This window comes from Neomonachus schauinslandi, chromosome 8 (genome assembly GCF_002201575.2).
Source record: "Neomonachus schauinslandi chromosome 8, ASM220157v2, whole genome shotgun sequence".
NCBI lineage: Eukaryota > Metazoa > Chordata > Mammalia > Carnivora > Phocidae > Neomonachus > Neomonachus schauinslandi.
The window spans coordinates 34,655,462-34,679,578 of NC_058410.1; the positions used below are offsets into that span (position 1 = coordinate 34,655,462).

At 37.0% G+C, this 24,117-nt stretch overlaps 1 protein-coding gene across 1 annotated transcript in view; it reads right to left on the bottom strand.

The window, feature by feature from the left end:
• Positions 1-22,272, bottom strand: part of LAMA2 (laminin subunit alpha 2) — a 472,574-nt gene extending 450,302 nt beyond the window's left edge. The window contains exons 1-3 of the mRNA XM_044917544.1: positions 22,263-22,272; positions 21,235-21,405; positions 13,837-13,949 (exon numbers count right to left, since the gene is read on the bottom strand). Of these exons, the coding sequence (XP_044773479.1) occupies positions 13,837-13,949; positions 21,235-21,405; positions 22,263-22,272 (294 nt within the window). The remainder of the gene's footprint in view (positions 1-13,836; positions 13,950-21,234; positions 21,406-22,262) is intronic.
• Between the last annotated feature and the right edge of the window lie 1,845 nt (positions 22,273-24,117).

Sequence of the window (24,117 nt, forward strand, 5' to 3'; positions counted from 1 at the left end):
TTATAATCTCCTCTACAGTTAGTTTTGTATTCATCAATTTAGCAGTGACCCAAATACTACCAAGAAAAAAACTTCAGTGATTTGAAGAGCAGCCATGGACAACTCTTTCATCAAATCTCCTGGGTTCTTGCTAAATGCCAAGCTCCATGAGGGAATAAACAGAAACCTCCGCCTTCAAGGACTCAAAATGGAGTGGGACAGTATAGTGGGAAATAAACATCTGATCACCACTTCATGGGCTAATGCTTTTGTAGAGATCTGTCTCCAGGAGGAAACCCTTACATCAAATAGACTGTGTTGAATAGAAGCAATTTCAACCAACACTATTTAAATCTTGTATCTTTTTTTAAGATATTACATGTGTATGTCTCCTTTGCTTATTTAGATAATGAAATATTAAATTATATCATTACACTCCTTTTAACCTCCTGAATAATGAACTATGAACTGTATCTATCTCACTTTTTCTTTTTTGCATGCTTTAATAGGCAGAGCTGATGTTCTCTAAGCTACAGAACAACAGATTCTTTTACAGGAATGAGTAAGAAGAGTGTCAGGAAAGAATATGCAGTGAAAGAATAACAATCTTCCTTTGAGATTGAAAATCTGATAATGCTTATTATGTCTCTTTTTTAAAAGATTTATTTTTTATTTTAGAGAGAGAGAAAGAGCATGAGCAGGGGAGGAGCAGAATCCTTGAGCAAACTCCCTACTGAGCAGGGAGCCTGATACAGGGCTCAATCCCAGGACCCTGAGATCATGACCTGAGCCAAAATCAAGAGTTGGCCACTTAACTGACTGAGCCACCCAGGCGCCCCATCCTTATTACGTTTAAACAACAAATACAGAATATATGAAAAAATTGAAAGTATTGAAATACTTCAAAATATTTCATGCTTTATTATTACAAAAGTGTTCAATCATTTCATTAACAGTTTAGAGAAAATATTTCTATGCTACTCACATGAATTCTAAAAGTACAGTATTTGCACAGAAATGCTAATTCAACCCCCTTCCAAGCCTCATTTAACATTGTTAACCTAAGTCACTAAATATGTCTCTATAAGATGAATAAAATATTTAGGTCAAGATCTCTGTAGCTGTAAGACAATCTTTCTTGACAAATGCATTTTTAGTTTTGGGGGATAGACCAGGAAGAGAAGTGAATTGTTTATTAAAGGGAAGGAGATTCCTACACATGGGCAATACTAATTTAATGACATACCTGGATTACCCAGGAATGAAAATGACCTCACTTTATGTTAACAAAGTCTATCAAAAAGGTACCCCTCTGTGTCTGACCGCACTTGCTGCCAATCAGCTTTCTTCCTAAATATATTGAAGGGAGAGAAAATGGCCATTTTTTTTTTAAGTCATAAACGGAGATCAGATATAATACATATTGTGGTGAAAATCTGGTTTTTGGAAAGTAGCTAAAAGGGGATATTTTGGATATCCTATTAAACTTCAAATCCCATTATTGTCTTCTAAATTATTGCATATTTTTCCTTGCCATCATATGGATTTTTGCATACAAATTGGTGCAGTTAAGCTTCTCTTCAAGTTTATGCTGATACCAGGATCTCACAATACACAAAATTATTTTCCTATTATCATCATTTCAAATTTCTTGCCATGATATTGTAATATTTATTATGCTAATCTAGAAATTGGGGCACAGCATGATTAAATCATTTGCTCAAGATATGCTGTGAGTAAATAACAGAATTGGGACAAGTTAATAATCCCTTAGTAATAAAAATATGAAAACAATCTATGTATAAAATAAGTAGCCACTATCTTCTCAATAAATTGTTACTTTTTTTTTAGTACTCATCTAAATGTTAAAATGTAAAAGGAATTTCCCAGTGTAATCTATAAAGATTTGATCAAGGAAATTCAATGGTGGCTGTTTATTTTTAAATAATCATTTTATTAAGAAGTGTTTTCAGTCAGCTTAAGACAGCATAGTAGTAGGGGGACTCTGGGCTTCCCTCATCCCCCAGACACAGCCAAATCAACATCAAATCATTTTGAACAACTAGGAAATTGATCTGAAGATTAAGAACACAATCTGCACAACTGGAGGGAGAGAACGTGGCAGATGTGAGGTTCAGGGATATGAATTGGGAGAGAGAAAAGCTGCGGTGCTGTGGGGTGAGGAGGGAGCCATTTTCTTGGAGAGAAATCAGGGATAGAGGGAGAAAGTGAGAGAGAGAGCAGCATATAGGATTCCTGCAAGACACCATGGTGTGGGGATCCTCTGGGTCACACTGGGAGAGAATGTTCCCCTTCCTGAAGTACATTTGGAGGAGTGTATTTTGCCTCTCCAAGGACAAAAGATCTGCCAGGTGGCACTGAGCAGGTTTTACAGCAGGGGACAGAGGCACACGCAAAGCGCAGATAACCTATTTTATTTTTTCCTTCTTTCTTTTTCTTTGGAATCAGGCTTATAGTTTTTTGCTTGTCTGTTTGTTCATTTCTTTTGTTCTTTTTCCTTTTCTCAGATCAGGCTTTTTTTTTTTTTTTAACCCAGCTGATTGTAACAAACACATCAAAGCACACCTAGTTAAAAGGTCTAAACACTCCCCACCACAAGGAAGGAGGAATTCTGCAGAGGACTGACTGTGGGAAAGAGCAGCCAAACAGAGCAGATTGCACACAGCATTCACCAGAAACACTTCCTGAAATGCCAGGCCCTGGACAGCATAGGAACCCTTCTTAATATAGTATTACTATAGGAGCAGGAAACACAACAAGGTTTCATAGCACACAAAAGACAGAAACCTAGACATAATGATAAGATGGAGGAATTCTCCCCAAAAGAAAGACAGAGAAGAAATCACAGCCAGGGATTTGCTCAAAAGAGATATAAGCAGTATATCTGAACAAGAATTTAGTATAATAGTCATAAGAATACTAGCTGGGCTTAAAAGAAGCATAGAAAACTCCAGAGAAACTCTGGCTGCAGAGATAAAAGACCTAAAAACTAGTCAGCCTGAAATTAAAAATGCTATAAATGAGATGCAAAATCAATTGGATGTAATCACAATGAGGATGGAAGAAGCAGAGGAACAAATAGGTGACATAAGAGATAAGATTATGGAAAATAATGAAGCTGAAAAGAAGAAGGAAAGAAAACTATTAGATCATCAATATAGACTTAGGGAACTCAGCAATTCCAAAAAGTGTAATAATATCTGTATCATAGGAGTTTCAGAATAAGAAGAGCAGGAAAAAGAAGCAGAAGGTCTATTTGCACAAATTATAGCTGAAACTGCCCCTAATCTGAAGAAGAAAACAGGCACTCAAGTACAAGAGGCACAGAGAACTCCCCTCAAAAATTAACAAAAACAGGCCAACATCAAGACATAGCATAATGAAACTTGCAAAATACAAAGAAAAAGAGGTAATTCTGAAAGCAGTTAGGGACAAAAGTTCCTTAACCTACAAGGGTAGAAACATAAGGTTAGCAGCAGACTTGTCCACAGAAAAATGGCAGGCCAAAAGGATGTGGCATGATATATTCATATGTACTAAATGGGAAAAATATGCAGCCAAGAATACTTCATCTAGCAAGGCTGTCATGCAGAATAGAAGGAGAGATAAAGAGTTTCCAAGAAAAATTAAAGGAGTTTTTGAATACTTAACCAGTTTGGCAAGAAATATTAGAGGGGACTCTTTGAGCAGGAAAGAGAGGCCCAAAACAACAAAGACTAGAAAGGAACAGAGACAATCTACAGGAACAGCGACTTTACAGGTAATACAGTGGCACTAAATTAATATCTATCAATAATTATTCTGAATGTAAATGGACTAAATGCTCCAATTAAAAGACACAGGGTATCAGAATGGATTAAAAACAAAAGATGTACTGATATGCTGTTTACAAGAGACTCATTTTAGACCCAAAGACACATCCTATTCAAAGTGAGGGGGTGGAGAACCATCTATCATGCTAATGGACATCAAAACAAAGCTTGAGGTAGCCATACTTATATCAGACAAACTAGATTTTAAACCAAAGACTGTAATAAGAGATGAAGAAGGTACTATATCATAATAAATGGGTCTATCCAACAAGAAGATCTAACAATTGTAAATATTTATGCCCCCAATTTGGGAGCTGCCAAATATATAAATCAATGAAAAACAAACTTAAAGAAACCCATTGATAATACTATAGTAATAGCAGGGGACTTTAACACCCCATTCACAGCAATGGAAAATCATCTAAGCAAAAGATCAACAAGGAAACAATGACTTTGAATGACACACTACACCAGATGGATTTATCAGATATATTCAGACATTTCATCCTAAAGCAGCAAAATACATGTTCTTTTTGAGTACACATGGAACATTCTCTGGATCTATTCTCCAGAATAGATCACATACTGGGTCACAAATCAGGTCTCAACCAGTACGAAAAGACTGAGATCATACCACACATATTTTCAGACCACAAAGCTATGAAACTTGAAGTCAACCACAAGAAAAAATTTGGAAAGACCACAGATACATGGAGGTTAAAGAACACCCTACTAAAGAATGAATGGGTCAACCAGGAAAGTAAAGAAGAAATTTTAAAAATACATGGAAACAAATGAAAATGAAAACAGGATAGTCCAAAACCTTTGAGATGCAAAAAAGGGGTGATAGGAGGGACATATATAGCAATACAGGCCTTCCTCAAGAAGCAAGAAAAATCTCAAATACACAACCTAACTTTCCACCTAAAGGAGCTGGAAAAAGAACAGCAAATAAAGCCTAAAACCAGCAGAAGAAGTGAAATAATTAAGATTAGAGCATAAGTAAATGATATTGAAATAAAAAAACCAGTAGAACAGATCTACAAAACTGGGACTGGTTCTTTGAAAGAATTAACAAAATTGATAAATCCCTGCCAGATTTATCAAAAAGAAAAGAGAAAGGGCCCAAATAAATAAAATCATGAATGAAAGAGGAGTGATCACAACTAACACCATAGAAATACAAACAATTATAGGAGAATATTATGAGTAATTATATTCCAACAAACTGGGTAATCTAGAAGAAATGGATAAATTCCTAGAAAATATAAATTACTAAAACTAAAACAGGATGAAATAGAAAATCTGAACAGACCCATAACCAGCAAAGAAATTGAATCAGTAATCAAAAATCCCCCAACCAATAAGAGTCCAGTGCCTGATGGCTTCCTAGGGGAATTCTACCAACATTTAAAGAAGAATTAATACCTATTCTCCTGAAACTGTTTCAAAATACAGAAATGGAAGGAAAACTCTCAAACTGATTCTATGAGACCAGTATTACCTTGATTCCAAAACCCCACTAAAAAGGAGAATTACAGACCAATATCCGTGATGAACACCAATGCAAAATTTCTCAAGATACTAAGTAATCAATTTCAACAGTATATTAAAAGGATTATTTACCATAATCAAGTGGGTTATTCCAGGGTTCAATATCTGCAAATCACTCAACGTGATATACCACATTAATAAAAGAAAGGATAAGAACCATATGATCCTCTCAATAGATGCAAAAATGTATTTGACAGAATACAGCATCCTTTCTTAATAAAAACCTTCAAGAAAGTAGGGATAGAAGGAACATACCTCAACATCATAAAGGCCATATACAAAAGACCTACAGTAAATATGATCCTCAATGGGGAAAAACTGAGAGCTTTTCCCCTAAGGTCAGGAACTTGACAGGTATGTCTGCTTTCACCACTATTGTTTAACACAGTACTGGAGGTCCTAGCCTCAGCAATCAGATGGCAAAAAGAAATAAAAGGCATCCAAACCAGCAAGGAAGAAGTCAAACTTTCATTCTTTGCAGACAACATGATACTCTTTGTAGAAAACCTGGGAGACTCCACCAAAACTATAACTGATATATGAATTCTGTAAAGTTGCAGGATATAAAATTAATGTACAAAAATCTGTTGCATTTCCATACACCAATAATGAAGAGCAGAAACAGAAATGAAGGAATTGATCACATTTACAAAATGTACCCAAAACAGTAAGATACCGAGGAATAAACCTAACCAAAGAAGTAAAAGATTTGTACTCTAAAAACTATAGAACACTTATGAAAGAAATTGAAGAGGACACAAAGAAATGGAAAAGCATTCCATGCTCATGGATTGGAAGAACAAATATTGTTAAAATGTCCATACTACCCAAAGCAACCTCACATTCAGTGCAATCTCAATCAAAATAACACCAGCATTTTTCACAGAACTAGAACAAACAATCCTTAAATTTGTATGGAACCACAAAAGACCCCAAATAGCCAAGGCCATCTTGAAAAAGAAAAGCAAAGTGAGAGATCCCAGACTTCAAGCTGTTTTAAAAAGCTGCAGTCATCAACACAGTATGGTACTGGCACAAAAACAGACATGCAGATTAGTGGAACAGAGTAAAGAACCTAGAAATGGACCCACAACTATAGGGTCAACTAATCTTTGAAAAAGCAGGAAAGACTATCCAATTGAAAAAAGACAGTCTATTCGACAAATGGTTTTAGGAAAATTGAACAGCCACATGCAGAAGAATGAAACTGGACCACTTTCTGACACCATACATAAAAATAAATTCAAAATGAAAGAAAGACCTAAATGTGAGACAGGAAACCATCAAAATCCTAGAGGAGAACACAGGCAGCAATCTCTGTGACCTCAGCTGTAGCAACTTCTCACTAGATACGTCTCTGGAGGCAAGAGAAATAAAAGCAAAAATGAATTATCGGGACTTCATCAAGATAAAAACTTCTGCACAGTGGAGGAAACAATCAACAGAACTAAAAGGCAACCTATGGAATTGGGAGATATTTGTGAATGATGTATCAGATAAGGGCTGGTATCCAGAATCTGTAAAGAACTCATCAAAATCAACCCCCCCAAAATAAATAATCCAGGGAAGAAACGGGCAGAAGACACGAACAGAAATTTCTCCAAAGAGGACATACAAACGGCTGAGACAAATGAAAAAATGCTCACTATCCCTCATCATCAGGGAAATACAAATCAAAACCACAATGAGATACCACCTCACACTGGTCAGATGGCTAAAATCAAAAACTCAGAAAACAACAGATGTTGGCAAGAATGTGGAGAAAGGGGAACCCTCTTGCACTGTTGGTGGGAATGCAAAGTGGTACAGCCACTCTAGAAAACAATATGGAGTTTCCTCAGAAAGTTAAAAATAGAGCTACCCTACAACCCAGCAATTGTACTACTGGGTATATATCCAAAGGATACAAAAATGCTGATTTGAAGGGGTACATGCCCCCTGATGTTTACAGAAGCACTGTCAACAATAGCCAAATTATGGAAAGAGCCCAAATGTCCATAGACTGATGAATGGAGAAAGAGGATGTGTTATGTATATACAGTGGAATAGTACTCAGGCATCAAAAAGAATGAAATCTTCACATTTCCAACAACATGGTTGGAACTAGAGTGAATTATGCTAAGGGAAATAAATCACTCAGAGAAAGATAAATATCATATGATTTCATTCATATGTGGAATTTAAGAAACAAAACAGATGAACATAGGGGAAGAGAAGGAAAAACAGAATAAGATAAAAACAGAGAAAGAGGCAAACCATAAGAGATACTTAACTATGGAGAACAAAGTGAGGGTTGCTGGAGGGGATGAAGATGGGAGATGCACTAAACGGATGATGGGCATTAAGGAGGACACTTGTTGGGATGACTACTGGCTGTTATATGTAAGTGATGAATCACTTAATTTTCCTCTGAAACCAGTACTATATGCTAACTAACTTGAATTTAAATAAATATTAAAAATAAAATAAAAAAGAATTTCACAAAGAATCCAAGTATATATCAACAACAACAAATAAAACTGGCACTGGCTGAAATCATACGCCTCAAAATAAAAAGGAGAACTAGGGAATGGCCAAACCTCTTGCTGAATCAATGACAAACAAACATTTAGTGATATTTACCTATTCATTATAAAACTGCTGTCCTTGACTCCTGGTAGAGTGATAGCTCATTTTATGCCCAATAACCTATTAATCCTTCATGCTGTATGTGGAAAAGACAGAAGTTATGCCATTTTAGATGCATACTAAAATGTACTAGAAAATGAAAGTTCTAGTCTCTTGTTTACAACAAAACAGTTGTTGGTTGTACTCTCTCATAGAAGCCAGGAGATCATAGTGTGGTATTTCTAGAATCCAAACAATGTATGGGCCCCTTTATATACAAAAAATTCTCTTGAGCTCCCTAAGCTAGTCTTCAAACCCAGTTCAGGAAATACTGGTATATTTCAGGGTCTGGATTCAGACTCCCTAGGTTGAAATCTCAGCCCTGCCCATAATAAGCTTTGTAAAGAGGCCAGGTTACTTGACTTTTCTAAACCTAAGTGTTCTTTAACTATTAAATAAGGATAATTCCATCTGCCGTTTTAAGATTTTTTGTGAGAAGTAAATAAATAATAAGGATGTCCACATTTTCTCTATTTCCAATGCACTGAAATATGCCTGCTTGCAGCTCTGTCCTTAGCTAAATAAGATCTAGGAACACATCCCACAGTTTGTTACCTCAAAGCCTAAGACCAAATAGGAGGTTTAAAGCCCCTTCCTCCCTGAGGAATTCCATTATAAAAACATCACAAAACCTAATTAATGTTTTACATCATCAAAACACTGACTAAATTAAAATCTTGAGTTAAGAAGAAATAAAGATTTATTGCGTTTTGCATATTGTGCTGCCTTTCTCTTGAGCACACAGTAGGTTGATTTGCAGGAAGTAGGCAGGGGCTAAAGTAAATAAGGACATAGGTGGGTGCCATCCTGGGATATAGGAGTAGATATAACACTTTCACTAGGTGTACTCCAGACTTTGGAGGTATATAGTCCTGTCTTATAAATAGAAACCTACAAGTTAGGAAGACTGAACTATAAAAGATGTCTTGGAGTAGTCACTCATCTTAAGGTTATTAAACTAAATAGGAAGAAGAGTGAGTAGGAAAAAAATCCACATAACTCTATAGATATCATTTGAGAATGCATGAGTGCAGAATGCAAAGCAAATGTAGGAAAATATAAATGGCTTTAGTGTAAAATGGGCTTTCAAATGGACTCTGATCTGTTGAATTAATAAGTAGGTATGAAATAATAGGTATGAAACATTGAAGTAAGAATTAATACCTATTCTTCTGAAATGATTTTAAAAAAAATAGAAATGGAAGGAAAACTTTCAAACTCACTCTATGAGGTCAGCATTACCTTCATCCAAAACCAAAGACTCCACTAAAAAGGAGAATTATCGACCAACATCCCTAATGAACATAGATTCTCACCAAGATATTAATTAATAGGAATCAACAGTACATTAAAAGGATTATTCACCACAACCAAGTAGGATTTATTCCTGGGCTGCAAGGATGGTACAACATCCACAAATCAATCAGTATAATACACTACATCAATAAAGGACAAGAACCATATGATACTCTCAATAGATGCAGAAAAAGCATTTGACAAAATACAGCACCCTTTTTTGATAAAAACTCTCTGCCATGTAGGAATAGAGGGAACATACCTCAATATCATAAAAGCCATACACAAAAAATCCACAGCAGATACCATCCTCAATAGGGAAAAACTGAGAGCTTTTCCCCTAAGGTCATGAATATGACAGGGATGTCCACTCTCACCACTGTTGTTTAAAATAGTACTAAAAGTCCTGGCCTCAGCAATCAGACAACAAAAAGAAATTAAAGGCATCCAAACCAGCAAGGAAGAAGTCACACTTCACTCTTGCAGACGACATGATACTCCATGTAAAAAATCTGAAAGTCTCCACTAATAAATTGCTAGAACTGATGCATGAATTCAGCAAAGTTGCAGGATATAAAATCAATGCACAGAAGTCAGTTGCATTTCTATACACTAACAATGAGACAGCAGAAAAAGACATCAGGGAATCAATCCCATTTACAATTGCACCAAAAACCATAAGATACCTAGGAATAAACCTAACCAAAGAGGTAAAAGGTCTATACTCTGAAAACTATAGAATTATGAAAGAAATTAGAAAGCATTCCATGCTCATGGATTAGAAGAACAAATATTGTTAAGATGACCATACTACCCAAAGCAATCTATACATTCAATGCAATCCCTACCAAAATACCACCACCATTTTTCACAGAGCTGGAACAAACAATCCCAAAATTTGTATGGAACCAGAATAGACCCCATATAGCCAAAGTGATGTTGAAAAAGAAAACCAAAGCTAGAGGCATCACCATTCCAGACTTTAAGGTGTATTACAAAGCTGTAATCATCAAGACAGTATGGTAGTATGGTACTGGAACCAAAACAGACACATAGATCAATGGAACAGAATAGAGAGCCCAGAAATGGACCCTCAATTCTATGGTCAACTCATCTTCAACAAAGCAGGAAATAATATCCAATTGAAAAAAGTTTCTTCAACAAATGGTGTTGGGAAAATTGGACAGTCACATGCAGAAGAATGCAAGTGGACCATTTCCTTACACCATACACAAAAATAGTCTCAAAAAGGATGAAAGACCTAAATGTGAGACAGGAATCCATCAAAATCCTAGAGAACACAGGCAGCAACCTCCGTGACCTCAGCAGCACAACTTCTTGCTAGACACGTCTCCAAAGGCAAGAGAAACAAAAGCAAAAATGAACTATTGGGACTCCATCAAAATAAAAAGCTGCACAGCAAAGGAAAGAGTCAACAAAACTGAAAGGCAACCTATGGAGAATGGGAGAAGATATTTCCAATGTCTTATCAGATAAGGGCTAGTATCCAAAATCTATAATGAACTTAGCAAACTCAACACCCCAAAAACCAAAAAATCCAGTCAAGAAATGGGCAGAAGACATTAACAGACATTTCTCCAAAGAAGACATACAAATGGCCAACAGACACATGAAAAAGTGCTCACCATCGCTAGGCATCAGGGAAATCCAAATCAAAATCTCAATGAGATACCACCTCACACCAGTCAGAATGGCTAAAATTAACAAGCCAGGAAATGACAGATGTTGGCAAGGATGTGAAGAAAGGGGAACCCTCTTGCACTGTTGATGGGAATGCAAATTGGTACAGCCACTCTAGAAAAGAGTATGGAGGTTCCTCAAAATGTTAAAATTAGAGCTACCCTATGACCCAGCAATTGCCCTACTAGGTATTTATCCAAAGGATACAAACATAATGATTCAAAGGGCCACATGCACCCCAATATTTATAGCAGCAATGTTCACAATAGCCAAAATATGGAAAAAGCCCAGATGTCCATCAACAGATGAATGGATAAAGAAGATATGGTACACACACACACACACACACACACACACACACACACACACTGGAATATTACTCAACCATCAAAAAGAATGAAATCTTGCCTTTTGCCACGACATGGATGGAACTAGAGGGTATTATGCTATGCGAAATAAGTCAGTCAGAGAAAGACAAATACCATATGATTTCACTCATGAGGAATTTAAGAAATAAAACAGATGAACATAGAGGAAGTGAAGGAAAATAAGATAAGATGAAAACAGAGAAGGAGGCCAATCATGAGACTCCTAATTATAGGAAACAAACTAAGGGTTGCTAGAAGGGAGGTACATGGCGGGGGGTTGGAGTAACTGGGCGATGGGCATTAAGAAGGGTACTTGAAGTGGGGCGCCTGGGTGGCTCAGTTGGTTAAGCGACTGCCTTCGGCTCAGGTCATGATCCTGGAGTCCCGGGATCGAGTCCCACATCGGGCTCCCTGCTCGGCAGGGAGTCTGCTTCTCCCTCTGACCCTCCTCCCTCTCATGCTCTCTGTCTCTCATTCTCTCTCTCAAATAAATAAATAAAATCTTAAAAAAAAAAAAAAGAAGGGTAGTTGAAGTAATGAGCACTGGGTGTCGTATGCAACTTATGAATCACTAAATTCTACCTCTGAAATTAATATTACAGGTTATGTTAATTAAATTGAATTTAAATAAGAACTTTTAAAAAAAGAAAAAAGAAAATGCTTTAAAAATGATAGTTATTGGATAGAAATGATTTAACAAAAGCTTCTAACTGGACCATCCAGTTTTAAATTAGAAGAAAAAAATGCTGTTATGTTTAATAAATATATACTACTGTGGTTGAGATCAAAGAGTAATATAAGTGATTTGAGTAAATTATATTAATAGATGATCTTGTCCCATGTGCATTTAAAGAATAAGTAGAGAGTTAGCTAGAGTAATTGACGATCACTATTTATTAATTCCCTATCCCAGAAGATGACACAAGGCAACAGACAGGAGACTTACTTTTGATTGGGAAGGCTAACTTTCAATAACCATATCTTCCATGGTGACTGATAAAGGACCAAGCTGTCTTTATCAGAAGAGGTTTGAAGTGCATTTTGAGGGTAAGATCCTCAGGGTATTCATGCACAAGTCTTCAATGACTTAATGCATCACTGATCAGTGTTGTAGTTTGCTCTGCTAGTCCCTGATAGTACTATGAGACTTCCTGAGAAATGCCATTAACTCAAGGCTGACATTCAGCTGTTAGAATGGTTAGACATGAATCCATGCCAGCTGGCAATTTAGCTACAGCCCTGAGCCCTTGCTGTCACCTTGTTAAGGTCCTGAGTTGTCCTAGATGGGTGAGAAGATGGTCTCCTGTGAGACTCACCAGCCAGCAACTGTAGTTCCTGAATCTGTCTACCCTGGCAAAAAAATGGGCCCAAACTCTGGGTGGGGGCGGGAGGTTGTACTCCTGTTGATGACAAATAGCATCCATATGTGAAATGGCTGGTGCCTATCTGGTCCCCTGGGAATGTGACTAACCCCATTGGCTGGTGCTTCCCTCCACTACGACCACCTGTGGAAACATGACATCTACAGTGTATAAATAGTATCTGCACTAACTATCTCGGCCATTCTGCCTTCACTAACCCCACAATGCCTTGCTGCTCTGACTTCACTGGGCATGGGAGGAGTGGCTGAGAACCTTTTCTACACTGATTCCAGGGAATGAGAAACAGGCTAAAGTTACAGAAGTCATCCAAGTTAAACACCCCCAGTTTCAGCCTTTGGTCAATTAAATTAGCTTTTGTATTTAATAACAGCAAAATATGGGAACATTTTACCAGATTCCATCCAATTTGCAAGCCTAAATAATGTGGGGTGATGGTAATTCTTGATTAATAACTTCAGCCTGGCCTGAATATTGTGAACAGAAAGAAGAAAGAAATTAAGTGCAGAAGGCACCCAGGCCTCTGCCACACAAATTCTAATAACTTCAACATCAATTTTGTACAACTACAAGGCTTGTTACCTTGTTTAGTGGCCCAAGTTTAATTTAAGAATCAACTGTCACAGCTTGTTCAACTCTCAGTAATGAGAGGCAATTTACTCAAGAGCCCTGTTATCCAAGAACCTTTCAGTGCACACACCATGAGCAGAGCAGGAGCGCTGTATTATTTTAAAAGTTATATATTTTCTTTATGTAAAATTTTGTTGATCTGTGTTTTCATCATTAACTCTCATTAGTCAAAACAGAATCAGCTCCTAATTCAGTTCTAAACTCTTCATGGGAACTCATTTTTGTTGTGCTTTAGAAATAAATGCCAAATATTTCTAAATAACAATATCCTAAAGGAAGAGGCCCCTTTGTTCCTTGTATTAAGAAAATGATGAAGGGCAATAAGAAAAGTATTCTTTCACCCAAGAACTACTAACTAAACAAATAGTAAATCCAAGATACAACTTTAAAAGTGGAAAATGATTAAAAAAAAAAAAAGAGGCACTATACCTGCTGTAAATCCAGTGTAATTGTCACATAATGGTATTCAATTCCATTCTTAATGCTGGGACTCTGCCACCAAGTGTTCTTTCCATCAATAGCATTTGTAATCGGGTGTCTCTCTGTTGAATCAGCAGCAATATGTGGAAGGATTAAAAAAAAAGATCATATAATGAATTTATAGCTGTTTCTTTAAAGAAAAAAGTAAAACTAAGTTGAAAGCATCATCATGTGAATATCAAACATCAAAAAAATATAAAGAGAGAGAAACTCATATCTTCAACAGAATTAATTTAATGCCAACTTTTTCACAACACTCTATAAGGTAGCATGAAATGCCTCAATAGTTAGGCTGTAAGAGAAGAAGCTGCTCAACACTCTGGTCATCAAATCAAATAGGTGACTTTAAAGATTACTACAGAACTAAAGTGTGAAGAAATAATATTGAGATCTAATGGATGTGTCAGTCAAAGAGGCAAAAACTCTACTGTTTGAGGCAGCTCTAGTATGCCATTCACTCTGTGAACAAAAACATGAAATCCTGAATTGTGGTTGAAAGGTACTTGAAGATTTACCCTTCTGACACATTCATTATTACCAAGACTTGGGCAGTCCAGTATGTATCTGGGTTTAATATAAAATGCTGTCAAATCCATCCTATGAGACTTTTTGCAGTCAGGCCTTAACTGGCCAACTTCCAACCACTATTTAAAAAATATAATGAAAGATGGGGTGCCCGGGTGGCTCAGTCAGTTGAGCGTCCAACTCTTGGTTTTGGCAAAGGTCCTGATCTCAGGGCTGTGAGTTCAAGCCCCACATGTGGGCTCCATGTTCAGCCAGGAGCCTGCTCGAGATCCTCTCTCTTCCTCTCCTTTGGCCCCTCCCCCTGCTCATGTTTGTGTGTGCACTCTCATAAAGAAGTATATCTTTAAAAATATATATATAATGAAAGATACTCCAAATCTCCCATCTAGCATTTTCCCATCCCCATCATCACTAACTCAATGGAGGAGTCTGGACAATAATGGTAAACAGGGAGAGAATAGCCCACGGAACTCTGTCCTACCAACAAAACGTGGATCTTCCCTCACCTTTACTCCAGATAGGTGAGAACAGAACCCGGTGTGCGAATTAAAAGGAAGACTGGAGATAGACGACAGGAGGGTGGACAATCACCCCACCCCACCCTACCCCAGCAGTCTTTTCTTGCCATCTCTTTCCTTCTTGCGCTCCTCACACTTTGCATTTCCTCCGGCTTAGCACTGTGCCCCTCACATCAGCAGCCATTACCCCTAAGGTACCAAAGCCCTCATTCTGGTTTGGTTCTTAGTCATGGGTTCTTACCTGAAATCTGTTCTCCTTTTCCAAGTAATACAAATTCCGTTTTTTGTTTTTTTGTTTTTTCTTCTCTTCTAAAAACAGGCTCAAGCTCATTCACAGGCGAGGATGGCAGGAGTGGAGGTGGATGGAGATGTTCCTATTTCTATTCCAAGGGCTGCGCTAAGTTACTTAACTTCCTAAATTCTCACTTGAAAGTCAACATATTTAACCATTGAAATGTAAGCAAACCGGAGGCTATCTTCCCTGCTACTCTTCTGTACATTATGGATTGCATATGACTTGGGGGGTCAGTCTTGAGAACTTTTTAACACTACTTCTCTGGGGAGATGTTTAAATAAATGGTCTAAGAGTAACCTTTTAGAGTAAAACAGGATCTTTTTTTGTAAATGGAAGGAATACTTCAAATAATGAACAAACCATATCACTACAAGGAGCAGTCATGGACTCTCCATTTGCCTACACGATGTAGTAATGTAAACAGGTACTCTAATGATAATGGTGATGAAAAAAGCATGAGATCTGGAATAAGAAGAGCTGGAGTATGAGGAGCTAGATATTCCACCTGGCTCCACTATTTGGTATTTAACCATGGCAACTCACTTACATTGTGTGTGCAATTCTTGAAATAGGGATAACAAAACTCCACTCCACAGCAGGGGTTCCCAGATTATTTTTCAGAAAAAAAGTAAATTAAAAAAAAATGTATGTGAGAGAGATTTGTGGAACTGATATGAGTTCTGGCTCTTCATTGATGCAAGTCACAGTAACCTCCAGTCTACTTTACTGTCATTTAATATACCATCACTATTATTTCATCAAATAATGAACAACTGAAACCAACAAAAGTTTTAAAGAACCATAATTTTAAAATGAAGAGTTCTTTAAAATGTGTTCATTTTGCTGTCATTAAAAATTTAGAATTTCTCATTTTCTCATTTTTCCATGGACCAGTTAAACATACCTTGGATGAGAACTCTAAACTAACACGGTTACCAGAGGAACATTAGAGCTATTAATATTCTAACCAGTATGCATATACATAAAATAAATTATACATCTGTTCAAAATGTACACTGTTCTGAATCTTAATTAGAGCTGAATTGCATTTAATAAAAAATTTGAAAAGAACAACAAAACCAAGGAAAATGAAGTTCTCAATGCAATAGGAATTTCATAATAAAGTGAAATCCTCTTCAAAAGAAAAATTTTTATTCAAACTGAATATTCTTTGACTATACTAGTTTTATTACAGTAGCCTGCTATGACTTGTTTAATTAAAAACATAGAGGCTTATGTTCTCCAGTTACTTATGGGAATATGAGAGCACAGGACAGGACAAAAATATTCTATTTTTATTGATAAATTATTTAGTTCAGCTAAACAACTGGATGGATTTTGTTTTGTATCAAGTCTTACCACATTTGCAGTCCACTGAGATGAGGCATCCTACCTCATTACTGAAAAGTAAAACTGCTGAATGTATTTAATAATTAGCACTTGTTCTGTTGAAGCTAGGAAAGGTGTCAGGTCTTTATAATAATAGCAAATACCATAAGCAAAACCAAATATCAAATAAATGCCCTTGTGGTGTCAGTGGGTGCTGAAATTGGCACATTAGGAGTCAGAACCATAAGTGAAATATTTCTGGCATTGCTTCTGAAGAAAAGTAAATATCACAGCAAACATTCCCCAAACACCCTCCGGAATCTTCTTTACAGACTGTGGGTTTAATATGTGACCGAAAACACACACAAAACCACATTTCCAAATCAAATTTGTGGCTCTTAGGTAATTCTGAGAGAAGCTATCTAATTGGAAATTTTGATATCTCCCAACTCAGGTCAAATTGATAAGAGAATTAGTCACGAAAATGAGGATTGGGAGATGAATCAACAATTAACCAAATCCCCATTATGAAAGTTTAATCATAATTAATTTGCAAATACTGATTAATTGTTGGCATACTTCCCTTATTTAGAATGAGATAGAAACTTATAACATCCTCAACAGGGATAGCTACACAAGTCATTCCAAGGGCTAACTGATCAGAAAATTGGCGAGGGAATCATTGATGAGGTAAATATTTCAAACTGCTAGTTTTTAATTGGGAAGCACAATCTATTAACAGGAAGTTCAAGTTTCCTCTTCTTTGTATGGTAGTTGAGTACCTACCTGCCAGATTTATTCTAACTGTTCAATGAATTTGTAAAACTTTATCATCTGTTTCTCCAACTTTTCCTAAAATATATTCATGTAGTTTATTGCTAGATGTTTATTCTTATAGGGTATTGTTCTTTCTAAATTTCTAGTTCCAAAACAGGACTTTGAAATGTAATGAAGTTGGTAGCTTAAAATTAATCACACAAAGTAAATCCAGACTATGATAAGTTTAAAGAACATTTCAGGTAAACAAAAATGAGGAAATACAAAAAATATCTCCTTTGCATAGTGCTTAGTTACTAAAACATTCTGTTCACTATTGTCCCAATATAAAGCTAAATTTGCCTAAATACGGATGCTTCCACTGAGACACAAGAGACTGAAGGGGGAAGTGACAGGGTCTCTCTTGGACTCAATTTGGCAAATCCATCTCATCCATTTTTTCCAACCAAGAGTCTCCATTCAATTATTTTCCACCCCAATCTTTGCATCTTCCTTCTATTCTGTCTCTGTGACTGTACATAGTTTCTTGTTTTTCTCCTTTCCTGGAATACCTTTCCCTCTAATATCAGGCAATTAGGCTTTTTAATGCCCAACTAAGTCTGACCACCTTCTTGGAAACTTCTCTTGATACTTCAGTTCCCACTAATGTTTTCCTTCTCAGAAATTCTACTTCACTTATAATATGTACCACTAGGTATATAAGCCCTGAGTTTATAGTTTCAAATATTTGTTTAATTGCTTTCTATATTCAAACCTTATCTATCCTAACATTGTATTTATAGTAACTATAAATATGTGTATTTATATTTATATACACACACACACACACATACATGTATACACACACACACAATTTTACACACTTTAACTCTCCCTCTCTGCCCAGTCCAACCTAAACACGCATTCACACACTCCCAACCACCTGCCCATCACTCCCCACTCCATCCCAACCATTTCTATGCCTCTGGGCTTTCTCACATTCCTCATGAAATCATCAAGGCTACCAGTCTAAACCAATGGCAGTTTCTCCCCATCAGGCTTCATTTTCCTCCCTAATGAACCTAAAGCTCATAGTCCATCAATTCATTTATCTTCTGGCCTTTATTTCCATTTTCTTACCACCTTATCCTTCCATTCCACTTTCTCTGTAAAATTGCTGAGCCATAATGAGAATAAAGTAAGAATTCCATATGGGGTAAAATGGAAGAATCAAATGTTTGTACTGAGCCTCATGCAATTTTCCTATTCCCCGAAAGCAGTTAATCAAAATTTTACTTCTTTCCTTAACAGAAGACTCAGACACATATCTTAATGAGAAAATCAAGAACATTAAATAATAATTCCCTCCCAAATACTTCCTTCTCTCTGCCTCTACTCATCCTCCCTCGTTCTGATTTGATCAGTTAAAAGATATGTGTCTCTTAATTCGAGGCTTTCCACCTCTGTTTAGTGACTCATCCGTTTCTACCTCTAGAGAACTACCACTCCCACCTTTATCCTCAACTTTATGCTCAACTTTCCTGGCCTCTCCTTTCACTGAAACTTGTTCAAATGCCTCCTGACTCTGAAAACCTTCAATACACCACATGTTCCTCTGTCGAAGTCCTCCATTCCCTTTCACATCAAAGATATTTGAGGGAATATTCCTACACTCCTTTCTTTCTTCTCTACCACTCATTTATCAACTCTGTGGTGTGACTTTTGCCACCATCAATCCACTGACTGCTTTAACAAGGTTACCAATGGATCCCATACTGTCAAAATCAAGGAAAATCTATTTTACACTTTGCTTACTCAATTTCTTGGAAGCAGTTAACATTGTGGATTACTCATTCTTCCTGAAAATTCTTTCCTTTCTCACATGCATGGTACCTGAATTTTCTGATTTCCTTCCTTGGATTCTGTTTCTCTTTATTGCCTTTCTAGATTCCACTTAACCTACCCCCCTTAGTTTTTGATATTTCCACAAGGCTTTGACCTAGGTCCTTTGCCTTTATTGTTCTATACAAAAATAAGCAAACAGGTAAGATGTGTTCCATCACTCCCCACTCCTATGCCCATACCATGATAATCTACATCATAGAAATAACCAGAGCCGTTAAAAGGCAAGGAAGGTTTCTGATGGTCGCCATGTTCTTCTTAACTATTTTTTTAACATTCTGTGATACACAAGACCACCAACTTTAGTCACAAAAGTCCCAATTCTCCAAATAAAATAATGTTTTCAGCATCCCTAAATTATACAATAGAGAGGCGACTATGCGTTCTTCCTTTTAACCAGTTCCAGTAAAGAATGCACAATGCCTTCCAACTTTCTTTTGAGATAAAAAAAATGTAGACTGTGAGAGAAAACTTCCTTCATTTTATAAGCTTTGCAACTTAAAAAGAGAAGGAAACTAAGCAAATTTTAAAATAATATAATTGTGAAGTTTTATTACTCACCTCACTGACATTAAGTATTTACATTATTAACCTCCCCAATATATATTTGATAATTTCCCAATGTGTATTTCTAAATCAACCTCCATCTCTAGAATTCTTGCATACCACCCTCCCCTTCTCCATATAAGTTCTTTACCTGTTAAACCAAATTACTCATAATTAACTGAATATATCATGCTGTTCCATACCTCCAAGACTTGCATATGCTTTTTCTTTTATAATACTTTTCATCTTACTCTTATTTTTGCAGCACATGGGTCACTTTCCCCCAGGAATAGTTCAATAACCTCTCTCATGTTCCCTTAACACTCTATTTACTTTTCTGCTTCTCCTATTTCCCCTTTCAGTCTCTTAAGTTAAGGGCTACTTATGATTTACCATTATGCTTCAATACAATGCATTGCTAATAACAGGTGTTCAAATGCTTGCCAAATAAATACATAAATGAATCTGAGATGTCAGTGTAGTTCATAGAAGCCAGCAAGGGGGCTTTGTATGACACTTGTCCTTAAAACACTCCTCTTGTGGTGTTTAAGAACCTCCATAATCTGGTTCCAGGCTCTGCACAAGATTTATCTCTACGTTCTGCCTTTTGATGCTTTTAGTTCTAGTCATTCCTAACTACTTGTAGTTCCCTGAGCAAGTAAGTTTTTCTGTCTTATTCGGAAGTCTCTTCTTGGCATTTCTTCTTCTCTTCCCACTCTCTCTTTTACCTGCTCAGCTAATACTTGTCCTTGGATCTCAGCTTAGATATCCCTTCTTTTGGCAAGCCTTCATTTGCACCAGGACTGAATTTGTGACCCTCCTCTCTCTCCTTCAGGCCCCTCTACTGATTCTTTACTTTGGACTTTTTGCCCATTTCTTCATTAGTTGAAGTGAGGGACCACACCTTATTCCTGTTGAAGCTGAATCTTCACCAAAGTACCTGGCACATAAGTGACCAATGAATGACTAAAGCCTACATTAATAACCACATCCTCAGATACTATTCTGGAGGTAGTAAACCTAATGACTGGCACAGGTCTTCAGCTAGAAAACCTTCCTCAAGTAATGTACCTAGTACATATAAAGAACTCCAATGATGTTTGTCAGATGGTAGAGAAGGGGTATAAAGAAGCTCCCTTTCCCAAGTTCCAAGTTCCAGGAATTTGGGAGACCACAAACCCTTTGACTTTTTTTTTTTTTAAGATTTTATTTATTTATTTGAGAGAGAATGAGATAGAGAGAGAGAGCATGAGAGGGGGGAGGGTCACTGGGAGAAGCAGACTCCCTGCTGAGCAAGAAGCCCGATGCGGGACTCGATCCCGGGACTCGAGGATCATGACCTGAGCCGAAGGCAGTCGCTTAACCAACTGAGCCACCCAGGTGCCCAAACCCTTTGACTTTAATGCAACTTCACCTCAAAATCTCTCAATTACAGATCCTAGCCAGTGCCAGGCAAATATGTATTAAAATACATACGGTATGGATTGCTGCTGTTTTGATTGCAGATTCGACACTGAGGGTTCCTCACGGGCTGCCCAGGGACATGCTCTACCAATTTGCAATACATTTCAGGTCCTTTTTCTCCACATGTTGCATTTGTGGTGATGAGAGCATTAGAAGCAAGATTCAGGACAGCAGGAAATAAACCTGAAAAAGAAGGACAAATGAAGATTTGTGGGTCAGAAACAACATGGTATGATTTTGGTGCATTTTAAGATGAAATTAAGATAGGATATTTTTCAGAGCATTAAATTAATTGAAAATTAAATAATCAGTGATAATTGAATATTTGACTTAATTAAGTACTCTATATAAATAGCATGTGTTCTCAAATGAACATTTCTTTTTGGGTCTTAAATATAAAATCTAAACCTATCTTCTTAATTTTTATTTATTTGAGAGAGAGAGAGTGAGAGAGAGCACATGAGAGTGGGGAGGGTCAGAGGGAGAAGCAGACTCCCTGCCGAGCAGGGAGCCCAATGTGGGACTCGATCCCGGGACTCCAGGATCATGACCTGAGCCGAAGGCAGTCGCTTAACCAACTGAGCCACCCAGGTGTGCCCTATCTTCTTAATTTTTAACCTCTAATACTTAATTAGGAAGAAAGTCCCATCTCTAACACACACTTTAAAAAAAAAATCTCTTCATGTTATTGGCAAAAGATCCATCTTCCATCTTCCATTTCAGCTATTTTATATCTAACAGTAAACTATAATCATATGTAAAGGTTTTGCACAAGTTTGCATTTATATTTTTTGTGGTCATTTTTATGCTCCAATTATTATTTAGCATTAAGTGGTTGTTATAATTCCTTTATATCCAAACTGGAGAAAATAGCAAATGATAAAAAGATTTTGGAAAACAATTCTTTACTGCCTTCTGTGCTATAAGGCCATATTATATAGCAATATATTATCAGAAACAACAAGTATAGTAGTCCATGATCCTACCGGCAATTATTTCTTAGATACAATAGAATTTTAAGCTTGCTCAGATAAAATCACAGAGACCCATCTTAGTGTAGAGTTGAGAAGGCCCTTCATTCCAAATGAACTCAGGTCTTTACTTTCTACAATTTAATGTCAATTTTGCTTCATGTATACATGTCTAGTATTTGTATTTTATGGATCTATTTTCAATGACAATATAGTAAAGTCATTTATCAGAAGCCACTCTAACTAAAAAACTTGTCTTGGAGAAAGTACATTTGAGATTACAGATAATTTGACTCAGTTTGTATAAGGAACATGCTAACCATTTAGGTGGTCTCTGCTCTATACACATGCCAAGTAGGTCTACATTAACTCAACCTCTGATAGAAAGTTCTTTATTAACTAAATCTTATGTCCCAGTGTTTTACTGAGATCCCTAGAGTTGAGTTCATCAGTGTTTTCTTCCCTATCTTCAAACCTTAGCACATGCTAGGTACAGAGTAAGTACACAATATATTTGTAAAATGAATGGATTATAAATACTGGCCACATAAATGTTCTTTGCATTATCTGCATCTTCATCCTCCTCCTCATCATCAGCATTATTGAATGTTTATAATGTTCCAGGAACTATTCTGTCAGGCACTGTTCTAGCACTCTATCTTCTTGGACTAATTTGCTACAAATGATACCCTTAGGAGCTACATGCTATTGTTACCCTTATTTTATTGAGATGTTCAGTAACTTGCCTATGATTGCAGCTAGCAAATAGCAGAACTGTGATTTGAGCCCAAGAAATCTCGCTCCAGAGTCTATCCTCCTTTTTTTTTTTTAAAGATTTTATTTATTTATTTGAGAGAGAGAGAATGAGAGACAGAGAGCATGAGAGGGAGGAGAGTCAGAGGGAGAAGCAGACTCCCCGCCGAGCAGGGAGCCTGATGCGGGACTTGATCCCGGGACTCCAGGATCATGACCTGAGCCGAAGGCAGTCGCTTAACCAACTGAGCCACCCAGGCGCCCCTCAGAGTCTATCCTCTTAATCACTATACTGCATGTTCTCTACTATATCATATGAAACTACATAAATCTATTGCTAACTTGTGGTCCTGGTTGATCTTAGAACTGCATTGAAAGAAATAGCAGTACAGCAAATAAAAAAGATTTTTAAATAATTTTGATCTCTTTTGTAATCATGCTCAACAATTTCAAAGAGGTAAGCAAATTCATAAGACCAGGCAAGACCACAATTATTGTCTCAGTCACTCTCAGGGTCTCCCAAAAAGCTGACTCCAAACAATCTCTCTCTTCCCTCCCTCACCACACTTTTACCAGTTTCTAAAATCCCTCTGGTTATGCTGCTCCAATCTAGCCATGCCCCCACCCTCCCAGCCCTCCTGCCTTGTGCTTTTCTCCAGCTAATAGTTACTTGGGGTTTCCAATTTTTCCTTGTTTGCCAGATGTTCAGAACTTTTTTTTGAGGATTTTTTTTTATTAAGTTCAATTAGCCAACATATAGTACATCATTAGTTTCAGATGTAGAGTTCTCTTATTCATCATTGCATATAACACCCAGTGCTCATCAGATCATGTGCCCTCCTTAATGCCCATCACCCAGTTACCCCATTCCCCCACCTCCTTCCCTTCTGCAACCCTCAATTTTTTTCCTGGAGTCCAGAGTCTCTCATGGTTTGTCTCCCTCTCTGATTTCTTCCCATCCAGTTTTCTCTCCCTTCCCCTATGGTCCTCTGCCTTATTTCTTGTATCCCACATATTAGTGAAACCAGATGATAATTGTCTTTCTCTGCTTGACTTATTTCACTTAGCATAGTCCCCTCCAGTTCCATCCATGTCAATGCAAATGGTAGGTATTCATCCTTTCTGATGGCTGAGTAATATTCCATTGTATATATGAACCACATCTTCTTTA